This window comes from Anabrus simplex, chromosome 8 (assembly GCF_040414725.1).
Source record: "Anabrus simplex isolate iqAnaSimp1 chromosome 8, ASM4041472v1, whole genome shotgun sequence".
NCBI lineage: Eukaryota > Metazoa > Arthropoda > Insecta > Orthoptera > Tettigoniidae > Anabrus > Anabrus simplex.
In genome coordinates this window covers 17,662,613-17,680,280 of record NC_090272.1, presented here as the reverse complement: position 1 = coordinate 17,680,280, position 17,668 = coordinate 17,662,613, and the positions used below count along the sequence as shown (strand labels likewise).

The 17,668-nt window shown below is 39.4% G+C and overlaps 1 protein-coding gene across 3 annotated transcripts in view; it reads left to right on the top strand.

Annotated features, from left to right (window-relative positions):
* Nucleotides 1-17,668, top strand: part of LOC136879210 (uncharacterized) — a 1,250,431-nt gene that overhangs the window by 468,236 nt on the left and 764,527 nt on the right. For all 3 annotated transcript variants that reach the window (XM_067153008.2, XM_067153007.2, XM_068228965.1), the window contains 3 exons: nucleotides 2,195-2,285; nucleotides 15,787-15,908; nucleotides 17,060-17,239. In XM_067153008.2, the coding sequence (XP_067009109.2) occupies nucleotides 2,195-2,285; nucleotides 15,787-15,908; nucleotides 17,060-17,239 (393 nt within the window). The remainder of the gene's footprint in view (nucleotides 1-2,194; nucleotides 2,286-15,786; nucleotides 15,909-17,059; nucleotides 17,240-17,668) is intronic.

The following is a 17,668-nucleotide window of genomic DNA, read 5'->3' as shown; positions in this document are numbered from 1 at the left end:
GTTCACACCTATAACAACACATCCATATTGAGTGTTAACTGCTGTACTATTCAATAAAATAAGCTTATTATATTTTAAGTCAGTTAAAAAATGGGTTGAGCAGGTTTTGGAAGTACTATAAAAATCTCTTTGTCACTGGAAGAATTTCTAAGTTAACACAATATTTACTTACATTTTCTTGTCACGAAGGAAACGAAGAAAGGCTGCGAATCCTTCTGTACTTCATAATTATTGCAGCCAAACATAGCACATATCCTTCCACTCATGATGAGAGGAGATATAAATGAATGACTTACACTACTATTTACTTATGTTAACTTACTGCAAACACATAAATAACACCAAAAATTTCACAAACTAATACACATGCTTTTATGACGGAATCAGTAACTCCAGGTCACACCGCTAGACGGAGTTTTTTGAAAAACACTTGATCGAAGATTTAGCATTGATGTGACTGAAATTTCTGGATGGTTGATTTCCCAGATCAACCGTCCAGAGGAACGAATATGCAGGATTTTTACTACCGTATGTGGTTTAATTAGGATGCTTGCGTGACCACGTAATTTGAACAAATTTTCTGGGAAAACGTAGTTTGCGGGACGGATAATCAATGTTCCACTGTATATGATGATGCAGGTAATTAATGTAATTCAGATGTTATTGCTGACATGAGAACTAGTTATCTCTGTGTAAAACAATAATATTTTCTTCTCTCCATGCGGTATTGTTGTATGTAACATTTGGATTCAATTTTTACAATTGTGTCCTTGATTATATGAAAGTGTCTCCAAGTTTTAACATTGTTTAAAATATTCCTGCCTCCTGTATTTTCATCTTTAATAAATCTTAATTATGCCTTTTTAATGCTCCTTTACTTTTTAATAGTTTATTAATTGAACTAACAAATTGTGCATTACGTCACTTGTAGAAGATGAGGAGAACTGAAAAGAAAGATATAGCAGTCCAGACAACAGAAGCAGACAGGAAACATTTTGCCCTCCATGCATCGAAGAAGAGACCCCTCAGAGTTACTTCTCACTCCGAAAGTCAAATGTCACCTACAGATGTTGAAAATCAATCCATGAATGTAGAGGACTTTGATAAAACAACTCCGACTGAATGCAGGTGGTATTCGTCCCTTGGAACTCAAATCTCTGTCATGTCTTCAGAAATAGCTACTCAGACAGTTCAAGTGGACATGGAGAGTCAAACTGTGATTCCTTGTTGTGCTGAGTGTGTTCAGACAGAAAAAATACCTAACAACTCTGTTTCTACAGAAACTACCCTAGAAATGTCATCAGCTGAGGTGCAAACGGAATATCACAATATATCGATAGAAACACAAACAGAAATGGAGACTAAATCTGTAGAAATGCACAAAGATATAGAATTAAAATCCCATTTACCAGCTGTTATAGCATTTAAAATGAGGGATGAGACGGTACCAGAGGCACAGCGAACTACACAGAGGACATTCCATCAGTCAGCAAACCACATGAGGCAGGTGCAGTTTTCCATGTCTACGATGTTCCCTCCTGGAGCCCTCCTAGCAAGCAGTTCTCCCATCTCAATGCTGATGACATCCATAGGTAGGATATTAAACGACTGAAGCACCAAGACTTACAAAGACCTCAATTTTTAACATATTCTGGACAATTGCTTTGACATTAAAAATGTAGTCATTCAGATAGTTTAATGTGGAAATTAAAAATCTCTCTTGTTAGGTATTTTTGTCACTGGAAGAATATGTCAGGAATGAGAATTTGTAAAGTCCTTGGTGAGGGAGTGTTTTCTAACAAAGAAATACACATTACATTTAGAGCTTAATACATTCGTGTTGCATATTATGTTATATCATAAATCATTGTTACAGCAGACAGGTCTTTAAATGGAAATATATGGAAATTTTCAGCTGGACAGTGGTCAAGAGCTGATCAATTAGTTCAGAGTATTTTTGAGTTTTTAAACTCACACGTAAGCCAATACTTAGCGACCGTAAAGGCACAACATCCAGTTTGCATGGTCAACATCAAGTTGTAAATGTTCATAGCAGAATGATCAACATTTTACATTTGGGTCCTAGTTACACGAGGGTATTTCACTGTCACTTGTGTAATGTGATGTGTATTTCTCATCTGGGTTATCGTATCTAACACTTCTTATTGTGAGGCTATTTTCTGCTTGGTTTCAGGCACAAATGCTTCGCAAGAAAGCTGCAAGAATGGAGGATGATAACGAATCACTGGTGTTGCAGCTGAAGAAAATGGCTACAAAGGCCAGAAGTATGTTGGTTGCTTGCAAAAGTTTACCTGAAAATTCCTGAGATCTTAAAATTACTTGACATACATGACATACTATCTGCATTTTTTCATGCTATTTGTAGTGAGAGCTCTACCCCACCACCACCACCACCTCCACCAGAGAATGATGAGAACAACTAATATAATGTTTGTTAAATTAACAAAGATATCCATTTTCTCTGTGCTGTGCCCATTTTCTACGGCTGCATTAACTGGAAAGATTCTCAGATATTTCATTTAAAGAGTGAAGAACATCCTAATATCTTATTACATAAGATTTTTATGAACAACTTTACAACATTCTTTTGTTAGCCGCTGGTCTTGGCAGGTTCGATCCTGGCTTAGTCCAATAGTATTTGAAGGTGCTCAAGTCGGTAGATTTACTGGCATGTAAAAAAACTCCTCCAGGACCAAATTCGGGCACCTTGGCATTTCCAAAAACTATAAAAGTAGTTAGTGGGATGTAAAGCAAATAACATTATTTATTATTTTTTGTTAACTACATATCAGAAATTACTATAAAAATATTTGAATATAATTACTTTTGTACAAATGTGTGGATTCTCTTCACTCTTAATTTGGGTTTTCAGCTCATTTCCTGTGAGTTTTATTCTTTGCACAGCAAATTCATGAATGCTACTCCATAACATTAAATGGTTAAATGAAAAACTAACGGAGCTCCATTTAGTTTTATTGATCAACAGAATATGCAGTCATTTCTCATTACTGCCATTGCTTCATTTCTATGATTGTATGTAGTTCAATTATAAGTCTAATTTTTAAATTCATACTTCGATAGCCTATGATATTAAACATGATAACCTTTTGAGATTAAGCCATATGATAGGAGGTATACTGTTGTTGTACTTGACATTGCTCCACTTTCTTTTCTTGTTTTTTTTTACATTTTTCCCTTTTCTTTCTCCATAGTCATGATTTTTTCCAACTTATTTTCATTCCATAATTACTGTTGACATGTTTGTTCCACATATCAGGAATGTCTCCTACACAGATCCATCCATTACCATCTTGAACAACAATAGTCCACTTCCCTGTCTGGGCACTTTGCACGTATTTGATCTTTCCTTTCCCATATCCTTTCTCTTTCATGAATTTCCATTCCTTTTTCTCTTGGGATCGTATGACTTGTAAACCAAGGAATATCTTTACCATTTCTCTTTCACATTACCATACTACCATCAGCTGTCTCATACTGAAAATGCAGTCATGTTGCACTTCTTGTAATTATATTGCCATCTTCCTTCTCATTCTCCTTTCTAGTATCCTTTCAATATTTGCTACTTTTTATATGAGTGTGGTTCCTCAATAGTTATCACATACCATACTTCCATATTTTTTCTCTCTATAAATGTATATATAATAATAAATACTTTAATTTATTGTTAAAAGCTAAATAGATAATGAATATAGGTTATTATACTTTTATCCCTATATCTAAAATATATATTGTATAAACATTTATTTTACTATGTTTTTCAATATAGTAATTCCTCTTTCCATTAGTCAGATATTCACACTCCTACGACAACATGCCTCATTTCACATGGCATGGACTCACCTTAACCTCCACACATAATTGTTAGTATATAATCCAGTGGCTGTGGTTTTGGAACGGAAATTACCTTTGAATTTGATGAGGTTCAAAACAGTGTCCATTTAATTGAAAATTAAAACACCTTAAACACCTTGCTGAAGTTTCCTGCAACACATCCTGATCCTATTATAACTGAGTAACTTTGCATCTCATTTCACAAGCTTCAGTATTTAACAGACCGTATCGTTCTGGTACAGCACCTACTGTGACATGCGGACTTTCCAATTTCAGATTCTTTCCTTTGTTTCTTTATACCACAATAACATAAAAAGAAGCATTCCCAACATTAGAATGTTTATTTTCATGTTCTCTATCACATCAGAAAACTAGGGATAGTTATTCTGAACACCGTGTAAAAAGTTTAGAAATGGTCATTGAGGATAGTTCCTCCTAATGTGGTTGTTATCGTAGAAGAAGGAGCTGAAAATGTGACTACCTCTGGGACTCGATCACAAATTTTCTGTTCTTCACAGTTGAGGGCACAAAAATATCAGAATATTTTAATTAGACATTTTTTAAATAAACAGGATGGATAGACATGCTATATACTTGAAATTGCAGTTTTAGTGAGAAAAATGAAAATGCAGTGTTGTTTACCTATAAATATAATGCGGTATTCTCCAAGTACCACTATGACATCACACCTTTTTGCCACAACTCAGTCAAACTATTTAGAGATGTTTTCCTTTTTCCGAGGTTATTCACATTTTATGGAGTTCTCTAAATAATTTTCCGATCTCTCAGGCACGAGGTGACACCACATGCTTGACAGGACCACCAGGAGTGCTGTTGTTTGGTTGCTGAACAGCAGCTTGCCCATTGCTTCATGTACCCCTCACAAACGTATGAGTCGTATGTGCAAACAAACGGCAATAAAGATTCTTGTTGACCGCGGAATGTTCTGTACACCAACAGGTTAGAAGTGCGTGTGCTCACTCAGAATAGTGTTATTTTAAAGTTTTAGCCTAATTATAATGATTTGGTGCATACAAATACTGTTCCATAAAATATAAATCATAATCGAAGTCGTTCCTTTACTATCTTATCTATCTATCTATCTATCTATCTATCTATCAAATGCTTTCATTCCCCACCCTGAAGGGGTGGGGCAAGCCACCTAGAGGGTGTCGCCCTCTCTCCGGCCAAGAGATGCGTGTGGGTTGGGGAGATGTGATGGAAGAAGGAGGTGGGTAAAGGATGTGAAGAAGTAGGAGATGGGAGAGGAATTTTGCCTATGCCTAAGTTTTGCTTTTATTTTATTTTATACAAAGCTTTATTGTAAAGAGGTACAAAGTCATATAAGATGTACACGAGATGTGCAGTTTATACGAGGGTTCCAGGTTGGAGATGTAGGGTGAGGATGTGTAAGGTTGTAGTAAGATTGCAAAGGGAAGAGGTGAGGAATCGAAGAAGGTGTGAAGGGAAGGAAACTATGTATGGGAAGGGGTGGACTAGGTTGAAAAGATGGGGCTGGCCGGGGGTGTCGAGGAGTGTTTCTGGGGGAAAGTCAAACTGGTTGGGGGTGGAGAGATTGATGGCTCCACTCTATGGCGGTGGTTGTAGATGTATGCGCCATTTTTAATCAGCCATTGAACATCTTGAGCCTTCGGGAGTTGGACACGGACCATATATGTCGGGCCAGATGCATTCTGAATCCGAAAAACTCGACGGACAGGGATGCCTTCTGCTTGAAGTTGGTGAAGAATTGTGCGAGCTAGAGGGCAGGATCTACTCCGCGGAGCACGCAGCTATACATGGTGTGATGTGTTGATGGTCGATCGGCGGCGGCGGCGTTCTCGTGGAAAGATTGTGGAGGCGATGGCGGCGCTGCTGCAGTGGAATCCAAGGGGGTTTCAGGGAGTGGCTGGAGATGAGATTGCTCGGGAGGGATGGAAGGAGGAGGGGATGATAGCATAATGGGCGAGGGATGGCATGTCGTTATTGTAGTGATGAGATTATGGGATGGGGTAAAGGCTGACGTCGTAAAGGTCGAGGTTGTGGTAGTTGTGTGGTGAGAGGAAGAGGAGGGCGGTGTTGGCTGTTGAGAGGTCTGAAGTGGAGGCGCGGTTACTACGGTCAGGATAGTTGCGTCCGCGGAGAGCTGAGCTAGTATGGATTTGGGAGTAGGCTCCACTTGGTAAAAACGGTGACGAGTGGTCACTCCGGTGGCGATGAGGCGCTTCTAGGCGTCCAACTTAGGTAGGTATAGAAGGATCTTCGGTGATGCTGATGAGGTGTAGCCGTCCAGCAGCCGGTAAGCATAGTCCACGGGGATGCCGGCGGAGCGAAGGTGGCTGGTGATATCTTCCGAAATGGTTGGATCAACACCGTTGATAATGCAGGTGAGCATATTGAAAGGAAGGCCGACTTCCTTCGCGGTGTCAGGCCGATGTGCTTTATTGGCGTTGGCAAGGTGCAAGGAACAGTTGATGCGGCACCCGGCCAGCCAAAAACGTGCAGCGTTGATGTGGAGATTTGGATGTCCACAAGAAGAGATTTGTGTCTTGGTTTTTTGCACTACTACTATTCTCGTTTTCATTCCCCACCCTGAATGGGTGGGGCGGGCCACCTAGAGGGTTACGCCCTCGCTCTGGCCAAGAGGTTCGGGCGGGTCAAGGAGATGTGTGGAAAAGAGAAGGTGGGTAAACAAAGTTAGAAATGATAGGGTATGGGTTCGAAGAGGAAAAGTTAGATAGATGGGAAGTAGAAATGTGGAATAGGGAGGTGCATGTGGACGGTTTTAATATAGGACTTAAGAGAGACATGACGGAATTGAAGGAAGAGAAGTTCTAAGCAAGGGGGTGATGAGGGAGTTGAAGAGCAAGTGCAACAAATATACAGTAGTTGTTGACAACAGGAGGAATCCATCTTATGCTGCTATCAAGATCGGCAGAGAAACTGTTGCACACTTATAGAGGTCATTGATTAAACATTCATTTAACTTAATGTTGCTCTAATTACAAATTCTGGCAGTTCCTGATTTACAGCAAAGGAAAAGAAGAATGTACTTTTGTTTGTTCATTGTTGTAGTGATCCTTGCTGAACATACACTATTGTCAAAATAAGGAACTCTGAAACCTGATCTCAGAGATGCACTAATACAGTAGTTACTGTCTTCAAAAAAGGAGATAGAGCTGATTATGGTAACTACCTTAGAATAACCCTTCTCTCAGTTGCTGGAAAAATACTTGCTCGGATTCTATCCACCCGCTCGGTGCATCTTGAACAACACCGTCCTCTGTACATGGCATCCAGTTAAAATATCCTCTGAAGTGCATCAACATCTTTAGACTGCTGCATGACCTGAATATCAAACTCTGCCACTTACAGTTTTCCCCATAAAATAGAGTGTCACACATGGAGTACTGAATTGTGTTTCTAAATCATCATCTTCATTTCCCGTTTCCAGCTTCCCGGTCGGGTTGTGAATCAATGACTTCCATCGCTGCCCATCTCTTCACCACTCATCTCCTTTTTTAAGTACATCTTCTGGTTTTCCTGCTCTCTTCTCTATGCACTTCCACATTGAATCTGTCCATCTCTTTCGGGGTCTTCCTCATTGTCTCTTTTCTGTTTACTTCTATGGAAGAACTATTTTTGGCACTGTCTCTTCTCCCTTTCTCATCATATGCCCATACCACTTTAGCTTTGTTGTTTCTATCCTGTCTTGAAGTTTCAAGATTACTGTCCTTTTCCGTTCCTCTTCATTTCTAATTCTATCCTTTCTGGTTTTGTGTATTCTACTCTCCTCTCGTTTCGTTGTAGTCCACGATCCAGCTGCATAAGTTAGTATCGGTTCATAATAGGTTGAATATATTACTGTCTTAAATTTCTTCAGGACGTTTTGGTTCATCAAAATACCCCTTACATTCTGGTAGAAGCTGTTTGCTTCTTGCATTCTTTTCCCAGTTTCCTCGGTTATTTTTCCGTCTTCTGTGATAACACTTCCCAAGTGCTTGAAACGTTTAATCACTTCCAGAATTTCACCGTTCAGTTTCATCTTTCTTTATCCTACCTTCCCCTTGTCATCACTATTGTTTTACTTTTCTCTGTGCTTACTTTCATCCCAAATTTTTCTATCTCTTGATTCCATACATCTACTTGTTTTTGCATTTCTGTTTCACCCTCACCCCATATCACTGTATCACCTGCAAACAACATGGATTTTGTTGCCTCTCTTCCCAAACTCTGTTTAATGTTCTTATGAATTTCACTCATGACTATGGGGGATAGTACACTTCCCTGTCAGAGACCAGTTTCAACTTTAAACCACTTTGTTTTTCCCATACTAGTCTTCACACTACTTACACAATTTTTGTACATAGCTTTTATCATTTGCACTTCCACTCTGTTAACTTGTTTCTTCCTTAATGTGTCCCATACCAACTCTCTGGGCACATTGTCATAAGCTTTCTCAATATCAATAAATGTCATCACCATGTCTTTTCAAAACTCCCATTTTTTCTCCATCATATGACTTAATGCAAGGATCAGGTCAAACGTTGATCTCTCTTTCCTAAAACCATATGGTTCTTCTTCCATTTCTCCTTCTAGCTTCAGTGCTTGGATCAAGACATGGGATAGCACTAGAATTAAGTTGCCCCTTTTCGACGGCTGGTTTAGTGAACGTCAAGCCTTCAGTGTTTTGAGCCAACAGAGAAGCCTGCTGTTTTGTGAAGGCTGCTTCACAAGCTACTGCCCTGGCCCCTGCTACTGCCAATGCTCAACCCCTGATCAGTGGAGATGGTAGCCTAAGGTTTAGCAAATTAAAGTCCGACTTTGTGGCTATATGGATAGAATGCTTGCCTTTGGTCCGATGGCCCCAGTTCAATTTTCAGAATTAACCTCCTCATACAATTAATTCCCTGGCTTGGGGACTGGGTATTTATAATGTCTTCACTATTCATTTTATCCTCATTAGGTAACCACCAAGCCTATACAGATGCCATGCACCATTATTATTATTATTATTATTATTATTATTATTATTATTATTATTATTATTATTATTATTATTATTATTATTATTAAGGTAACAGGTAGAGGCCCTCTTAGAAGCAGCCGTGCCCAGGGAGTGGCGCCCCTGCCATGTGAGTCCCAGAGCACATCTGGTAAAGGGTCCCATCCTAGGGTAACGAGTAAGGTGGCCGTGGCTTATTCTAGGAACTGTTCCGGCATTCGCCTTAGTGCAGGAGAATGGAAAACCACGGAAAACCATTCTCAGGATAGCCGACGGTTGGAGGCCAGTCGTTAAGTCTAGCCCTGTTCCGTCTCCTGAATGCAAAGACGTAGAGCAATGGTAGAGCCTTGGCCATCCCTCCTCTGCTCGGTTGGCCGATCGCAGTGCACAGCTGAAGGAACACGGACCAGCCGAGGCCACTAATGGGTAGAGATCCACTCTGAATCTACAGACCTCTTCTTCTCACCAACTCTCATCTACTGTATCCCTTGTGGTCTTGTTTCTGCCGAGTTGGGGTTGCTGCTGGATTTAAATGAACAGGTGATTCCTCTTCTTCTCCCCCACTCTCAACTACTGTATTCCTCCTTTTGATCTTGTTCCTACTGTTTTCTCTGTAATTAGAACTCGCTCTTCCCTTGTAATCATACCATTACAGCTTGCTTGTTTCTATTCTATTCTGTCTTCATACTCCAATCCTCTTTTTATTCTGAATATACCTCCCTATAGCCCTTCTAAAAAACATTCCTAACTTTAAGTGAAGGCCATCTGAGCGCAGATCCCTATCTCCTACCCACCCATTAGGATCTAGAAATCTCACTCCCAGTTTCTCACATACCCACTCCATAGTCTCATTTAACCCCTTCGGTGGCGGGTTTTGGGAGACCTCCTGTGCCAGAAAAGTGAGGTTTTTCGGAGGAAATTATTTATTTTTAGGAAGCAAGGAATGAGTAACAATTATTAAGGGAACACATTCATATATTATTCAAGGTTAATAAAATCTTACTTCACACTCTATTTACACTTTTTTTACAGTAGGCCTGTGATATAGTTTCATAAAACTCATAAAACACTGGTGTTTTGAGTAGGACCTATACTGTCCTGTGAGCAATACATTCTTATTTCATGCTTTTGTATTATTCCCATCAGCAACACTAACGCAATCAATTGCCAAATTTTGTAAGAGTTTATTTTTTCCAAAACTGTGCCCTTCCATGCGGAGATTTATTTTCAAGTTTTTCAATGCAATTTTAGAATAGGGCCAACGAATTTTTTCGGGCACTGTCAAATTTACAATGTCATCTGTTACAATCAGTTCAAAACAGTCAATCGCACTCACCTCTGATAATCCTCACACCAGGATTTGCCGTAAATGGAATAATATTAGGTCGCGCACTATCCCCAGGCTTACACATTTTCCAAACGAATGTATATTCAACATCTACCATCACCTTAGCTTCTGACGTAATACCTTCTTCACTTTCACTACAATTGCTGAGGTCATCATCTGAAGAATCAATAGTACCATTATAGCTACTATCAGAAATACTAATGTCACTTAGAGATTCATCTTTGATGTAGTTCCTTATTTTGTTTTCAGACAAACTTCTCTTCCGATTCGCGCTCGCCATTTCTGTTTACCTCGTCAGTTGGCCAGAGGTTGTATATGTAAAGTAGAAAAGATAAGGCATATTTTAGGCCAGACGCTTCGTGAATACAGCTGGAAATCCTCCCGCCATTTGTTGAGAATGCATGAAAACATTTTCCAAAGCGATTAGAGCACCCGAGAAATTATTGGGCGATCGCGAAATGAACACTGCAGCTAAACGAGAATTTCTCGGGCGGTGACGTTATGGGCAGGCGTGCGCCACCCCAGAATTTCTTGGGCGTGCCACTGAAGAGGTTAAATTCCCAATATTACCTTCCAGTCATTGGTGTTACGAGTAGGATACGAAAACCTACAACCTGTTTTCCAGTCACTGAACGGGTCAGGGATGGAATGAATAAAATTGTGCCAGCTGCCGAGGTCTGATGCACTCCTCTGGGTCAATGATTAATGACTGACAGATTAAATGAAATTATGTTGGAGAGTGTTGCTGGAATGAAAGATGACACGGAAAACCGAAGTACCCGTAGAAAATCCTATCACACCTCCGCTTTGTCCAGCAAAAATCTCACATAAAGTGACCAGGATTTGAACCATGAAAACCAGCAGTGAGAGGCCGAATTGGTGTTGCCTGAACCACGGAGACTTTTTGTTATGAGTAGGGTATAGCTTAATTTTCCAAGTGTTTGAATACCTTTCAAAAGTACCTAAAATTTCAGATCTGAATCTCTGGTTTCTTTTATTCCCTAAAGAATTTCATCTCAGCCACCTGAACCCTCTCTCATATACGTTTGTTGCTGGTCATATATCCACTGCATATGTCAATATCAGAAAATAATATGTCTAAACCAGAACTTCTTGGTTCCCTCTCTTTGGTAAAACCCATTTTCTTGTGTATTCTCCTCCCAATCTCTTCAGTTATCCTGATTACACTTACACTTTCCAGGTATTTGAAAATTTTCATGTGTTCTGTTGGTTCTTCTTTCTCTTCTATCTTCCTCATTCCTTCATTCCAACCAACATCTTGTCATCACAACTGTTTTTTCCTCTCTGCACATATTCTCATCACCAACTTCTTTCATCACCTGATTCCATTCACTGGTAAATCTCTTGATGTCTTTTGTACTCAGATATATAACATGCATTTTAGTAAGCCTACATGTATAAAGTACCACTTGATGTTCATTCCAAACAAGATTCCTGTGAATGCAGCAGACTGTGCTAGTTAGTAATTGACACAATAAAACTAGACTTTCATTGAGACATTCCACGTACTTACCAAGAAGAAGGTTTCAACCTGCTAAACGATACCAATGTCCCTACATATATTTGCTGCAACGGCAAAAGCACTATAGATATCGCCCTCATAAGAAGAGAAATAAAAGGGGATATCAATCCTCTTTGAAGCGCGTACCACACACCAATAAGAAAACACATTCCAATGAGCATCGACATACAAAGTGAATGGAAGGCAAAGAAGAAACAAGAAAGGAGACCACTCTCAAGGAGATTGGATGTTAGAAAAGTGGAAGAATGCCAAGAACAGATGGAACAAATCAAAACACTAATCAACAACTCAAATATAGAGGAAGCAGTACATGAACTGGAGAAAATCTTAACACAAGCAGCCAGCCCCAGAAAAGTGCGAAGAGCAAAAGCATGGTTCGATAGAGGTGCTTCAAGCTCTACACCGACTAAAATAGAACATCGAGAATCATACATTCTTTCAGACATACACCGAGAAAAGAAGATGCTAAAAAACTAACGCGGGAGAAGAAAACGGCATACAGGGAAGAAGAAGGAAGAAGAATAGTTGAGGAAGCCAGGAGAGGCCCATTAATAGCACTCCGCCTTCGAAAGCAGGCACAGACCCACTATATCAGCATGGAGGAATGGATGAGACATTTCAAAGACACCCTCAACAAAGAAGGAAGAGAAGGAACACCGGAAACCAACCAAGTGCATACAAAGCATGAGACAGCAGCATGATCTCCACTTACTACAACTGAGGTTCAAAACATTATTGAATCTACAAAAAAGAAAAAGCTGCAGGACCGGATATGATATACAATGAATACCTTAAAGACACGGCTCATCTACCAGCTCCAATTTGGACGAAACTTTATAATAAATGCATAGAAACAGCCAAAATCCCAGATCAGTGGAGACTATCAATAGTAAAGGTAATCTTCAAAGGGAAAGGAGACCCGAAGGACGCAAATAAATACAGGGGAATAGCCCTGGAAAACAATCCTTTTAAGGTATTCACAAAACTAATCACAGAAAGAATAAGGATACAGTAGAAGAGCACCTCCCAGAATTTCAATTCGGGCTTAGGAGAGGAAGATCTACTGTCGCAGCGGTGGAACTACTGCTAAATAACATATGGGAAGCCATCGAAAGGAAGGAAAAGTACTATAAAATCTTTATAGACTTCACAAAAGCCTTTGATCTCCTGGACCGAGCATTAGTACAAAGGAAGCTCGAGGAAACTCTGGGAAGAGACAGCGTCTGAACAAGAATCATAAACTCCATAAATGAATGGAACAAGATGAGGATCTCGGACAGCCTAGACCTTTCAGAACCAATAATTCAAACAAATGGTGTACTCCAAGGGGACCCACTAAGCCCTCTGCCGTTCATCCTGGCAGCAAAGGACATTATGGAAATTGCACAAGATGAAGATGTAGCTGCATACGCCTATGCGTATGATATTGTGATTGGCTCAAAAAGCTTAAAGAAACTGCAGAACACTATAGACAAAGTGGAAAAATGGTGCATTGAACACAAGTTCGTAATTAACACTGAAAAGATGGAAATTATGGTGTTCAGATCAGGAGGGGTAATACCAAAATCGACAAGAATCACCTTAGAAGGGAAAATAATATCTATCACCAAAGAATACAAATATCTAGGGATAACACTCCAGCCGTCTGCAAAATGCTTCACTAAGCACACAACAGAGAAAGCGACACAAGCAATTAGAGCGACAAACGAAATAAGCTTCATCAGAACAAAGCAATGGCGCTCTTCAAATCGAAAATTGTTCCAATACTTACGTATGGGATTGAAATTATATGGACACACCTGAATGAAAAGAACTTAGCAACACTGGAAAGAGTTAAGGCAACATACATCAAAAGAGCAATCGGAGTGGCAAAAACAACAAGATCCAGATTAGTCTACCTTCTCGCGCGGGAAACTTTCCTCATAGAGGATTTAAGGACAATGTACCCCCTACCTAACACAATGGCATCGAAGAACCCACTAAGATCACTAATAAGGAAAAGAGAAGAAGTACCCACGGAATTCCATGGAACTGGGGCCGTGATCGATCGTACATGGACAGCAGCAAATTTTGAGACGAGGCACGTGTTTACAAGACTTGCAGTACATGGATTCCACCATGTCATCTGCGAAAACACAACATACCACGAACCGTCAAACTCATGCAAGTGTACATTGTGTGGACAGTTATGTGAACGATATCACTTAGAATTCTGCAACAAGAGGACTAGATCAATCAGAGACTATGCGACCAATGGTGTCTTTCACTAATGTATGGCTATTTTGCTGCAATAAATGTTTTATTTAAGTCACTTAGAGATAGGTTCAGCCTTGAAATAGACAACATATCTAGAACAAATGAAATGACTACCCGGTACTAAGAGTTTAGTAGTAAGTGTGGAGGTCAATTCAGGTCATAATGAGTGATTAACTGATTACCTCATTCTACCGTAACAACGTAGCCTTGATTCTGTAGTTATTTGGTTCTTAAACCTCAGCAAGCATCGTGACACTTGTGCTGTGAGGTCTGGTGGACTGCAAGTGTTTATCGCTGAGTAAGGTGATCAAAAGTGGAGTGTTTAGTTATTCATTTTAAATATTTAGTCTAATTTCACTAAGAAATAACTAGATAGGGCAGTTATGAACAGTTTTTAAAATATATTGTAGCTAATGTCTTTTTCAATCAAATATGGCGGAAATATTCAAGTGAACTGCTTAAAGATATGCAAAACATTACATTTCTAACTGTTTAATGGATAAAGGTTCCAACAATCAAACTATGAAGTGATTTATTCAAAAAACAAAGCAGACCTCAAAAAATATTTAATTTGTCAGACACAGTGTTCTTCATCAAGAAGCACTAATTTTAAAGAATTCCTTAATTGTATGATGCTTTCAGTTCCTCCGCTGAAGGGGGAGGTGGGCCTCTTAGATGGTGACACCAACACCCAGGCTGGGAGATTTGTTCGATGAAGGAGATGTTCTCAGACAATAAGCAGCTACACATGTCAGTTGACAAAAAACAGTACAGCTGAACATCACACTGCATCTGGAGCAGGGTAGGCTTAAATATTAGGAGAATGGCTAGAACTCAAACAAATTAACATGCTAGAACTGATCAAGAACATCTACAATTAAAAGTGTCTCTACCATAACATTAAAATGAAGCCTTTCATGCTTCAGAATGTCTAATATCCAGCAGGAAGCGACTCATGGACAAGCTCGAAACCTAGGAGAGAAATATGGTGAGAAAGATATTGGGCAAAGTCAAGGAAGGGAACGAATAAAATAAAATGAAATGAAATAAAATAAAATAAAATAAAATAAAATAAAATAAAATAAAATAAAATAGGGAGGAGCTCCATCAGACATGGGCAGGAAGAAATACACGTGTAGAGGTTGCTTGTAAAGAGGATCACCAAGTCACTATGGTTGATGGATCTGGGAGGAGGACAAAGTAGGTCATCTGCCCAAAGTGACACAGTCAGAGGATGTGCAGTTACTGGAAAATAATCAAAACTCACCCCAAGTGTAATAGTAGAATGTCATGGTCCTTAGTCGGCATATCGAAAACAATAATAACGAAATGAAGCAATTAGCCATAGGCCCTTTTAGATCTTTTCAGTTACTGAACACATATGTGAACCTTGTCATGCTATCTTCACTTTCAGTGCCGCAACTCAAAGAGCTGCTCAAAACCTGGAACCTCCATGGTCTGTTATAGAGCAGATCACACTTGGTATTTAAAGGTGATAGACTCAATAACTCAGCACAGTGGGACTTAATTGCTTTCTGTCTGAGCAGGCCTGTGTGCATCACAACACTTTCATTTTTGGAATCAGGATATCCTGCAAACCCTGCAGAGTCCCAATGTCTGCTGACAAATCTCAGCCACAGATCACTCAAAGTTTCTTCTGCTAGAGTAAAACATAGACTCAAAATAAGCATGCAGTCAATTTCAATGGCATCAAATAAAAATGTCTGCAACCTTTTAATTGTTCTCTGTATTGCTTTAAAGGTCGCCGCCACAGTCCAAGTCCAGCTCGTTTGACGCCTGAGCCGCCTAACGACAGGGATGAGGGGATCTCAGATGAAGAGGATCCTGCCGAGTTGAGGTTGCTGCTCGAATTAAACGAACAGGTGATTTCTTCCTATTCTTCTCCACCATTCACCTCCTCGAGGGCCCCCTTGTGGTATTGTTCCTTCTTGAGTTAAATGAACAGGTAATTTCATTCTTCTTCTTCTTCTTCTTCTTCTTCTTCTTCTTGCGTTACGGCCTCTGTAGGACCACGGACAGCTCCTTCATGGATTGCATTTTCTTCTTGTCCTCCCAGAACCTCTTCATCCTTTCTCTTCTTCTCTCCCGCTCTTCTTCCGAGATATTCAGTAATTTCATTCTCTTTTACTCCACCACTCTTGTCTACTGTATCCCTCCTTATGGTCTATTCCTGCTGAGTTGAGGTTGCTACTCAAGTGAAATTAACAATGATGAGGATGACTTAAAATTAATGTCCCTTCAAAACAGTGGAATGCCATGTTAAAATAAACGGATACGGGGTGGTCTAGGGAGCGGTGATAAGGGTACAAGGATCTTAAAGTCAAGTAGGGATGATATAAAAATGTTAGAGCTGAATTGTAGAAGTATTGTCAAGAAAGGAATAGAATTAATTAATTTAATAGATATATTCAATATATATATTCAAGAGGACAAATTGGGATTGGAATAACTTACTAAGGGAGGTGTTCAATAAATATCCAGTTTCTTTGCAGTCATTTAATGAAAGGTTAGAAAAACAACAGACAGCGAATCTGCCACCTGGGCGACTGCCCTAAATGCAGTTCAGTAGTGATTGATTGAAGATGAAATATGTAAGTCTTCTCTCCCAGTTCACCTCAATAGAAACCTAAAATATCATTTAACTTGAATATGACATAGAAAAGCACTCTACTTCCTGATAATGAGAATCCTGTATGCACTGATTCTGACACATCTTCAAAAGAAGCACTGCCAATACACAGTTTTAATGGTTCAGGTTTAGTCATCATGACTTTTGTGCAGCAATAAGGAAGGTTGCACCACCGGCCGGCGTTGTTGGAAACTAACAGATTAGTTTGAAGGTACTGGGACTGCTTGAAAGAGAGCAAAGTGTGGGTCCTCATGATGCTTGCTGACAAGATGGCACTGTACAAAACATTAAGAGTGTAACCATAGCTAAATATACTCACATTTTCTACACAAAATGTAACATTTCCTAAATGAATGTACAGTTTTATGATCATCTTCATTTTAGGAAACGGCTGTTTTGCGTCGTAAAACAGAAGAATTAGAGAAAGAAGGTGATGTTCTGAAGAAGAAAGTGAAAGAACTCCAAGAGAAACTTAATGTAAAAACCGCAAGAAAGAATGTTGTGTCTGGGCTGGCATCATCCGAACCTCCCAAGGGCAATGCCGTGTACGAGCAGAAACTGAAGGTCAGTATAGCCAAAATCAGATTGCAAATTATAAATTTCATTTTTTCAGTTCTCTATTGACATTTAACATTGCAGAACTTCATTTAAAAAAGAATTTATTTCAAATTTCTGCCTATTCACTACTTAATTATATTATTCATATTTAAATAGTCATCTTATACATGTTTCGGCCTTTCTGCGGCCATCTTTAGTTAGAATCAGGCACTTGTCAGTGACTCGTAAGGCGTATACATTAAAATTAGCACAAATTAAAATAAAGGTGTCTGTGATGTTGAGTATATCTGTACTTCACATAACCCAACATCAACAATACTGACAAATTTTCCGTAATCGATATCTCGAAACAAACATAACACAACATCTATCTTCCCATATTGATGAATAAATAGATGATATATCAACAGAATGTTCAATAGTACTGAGACCTGG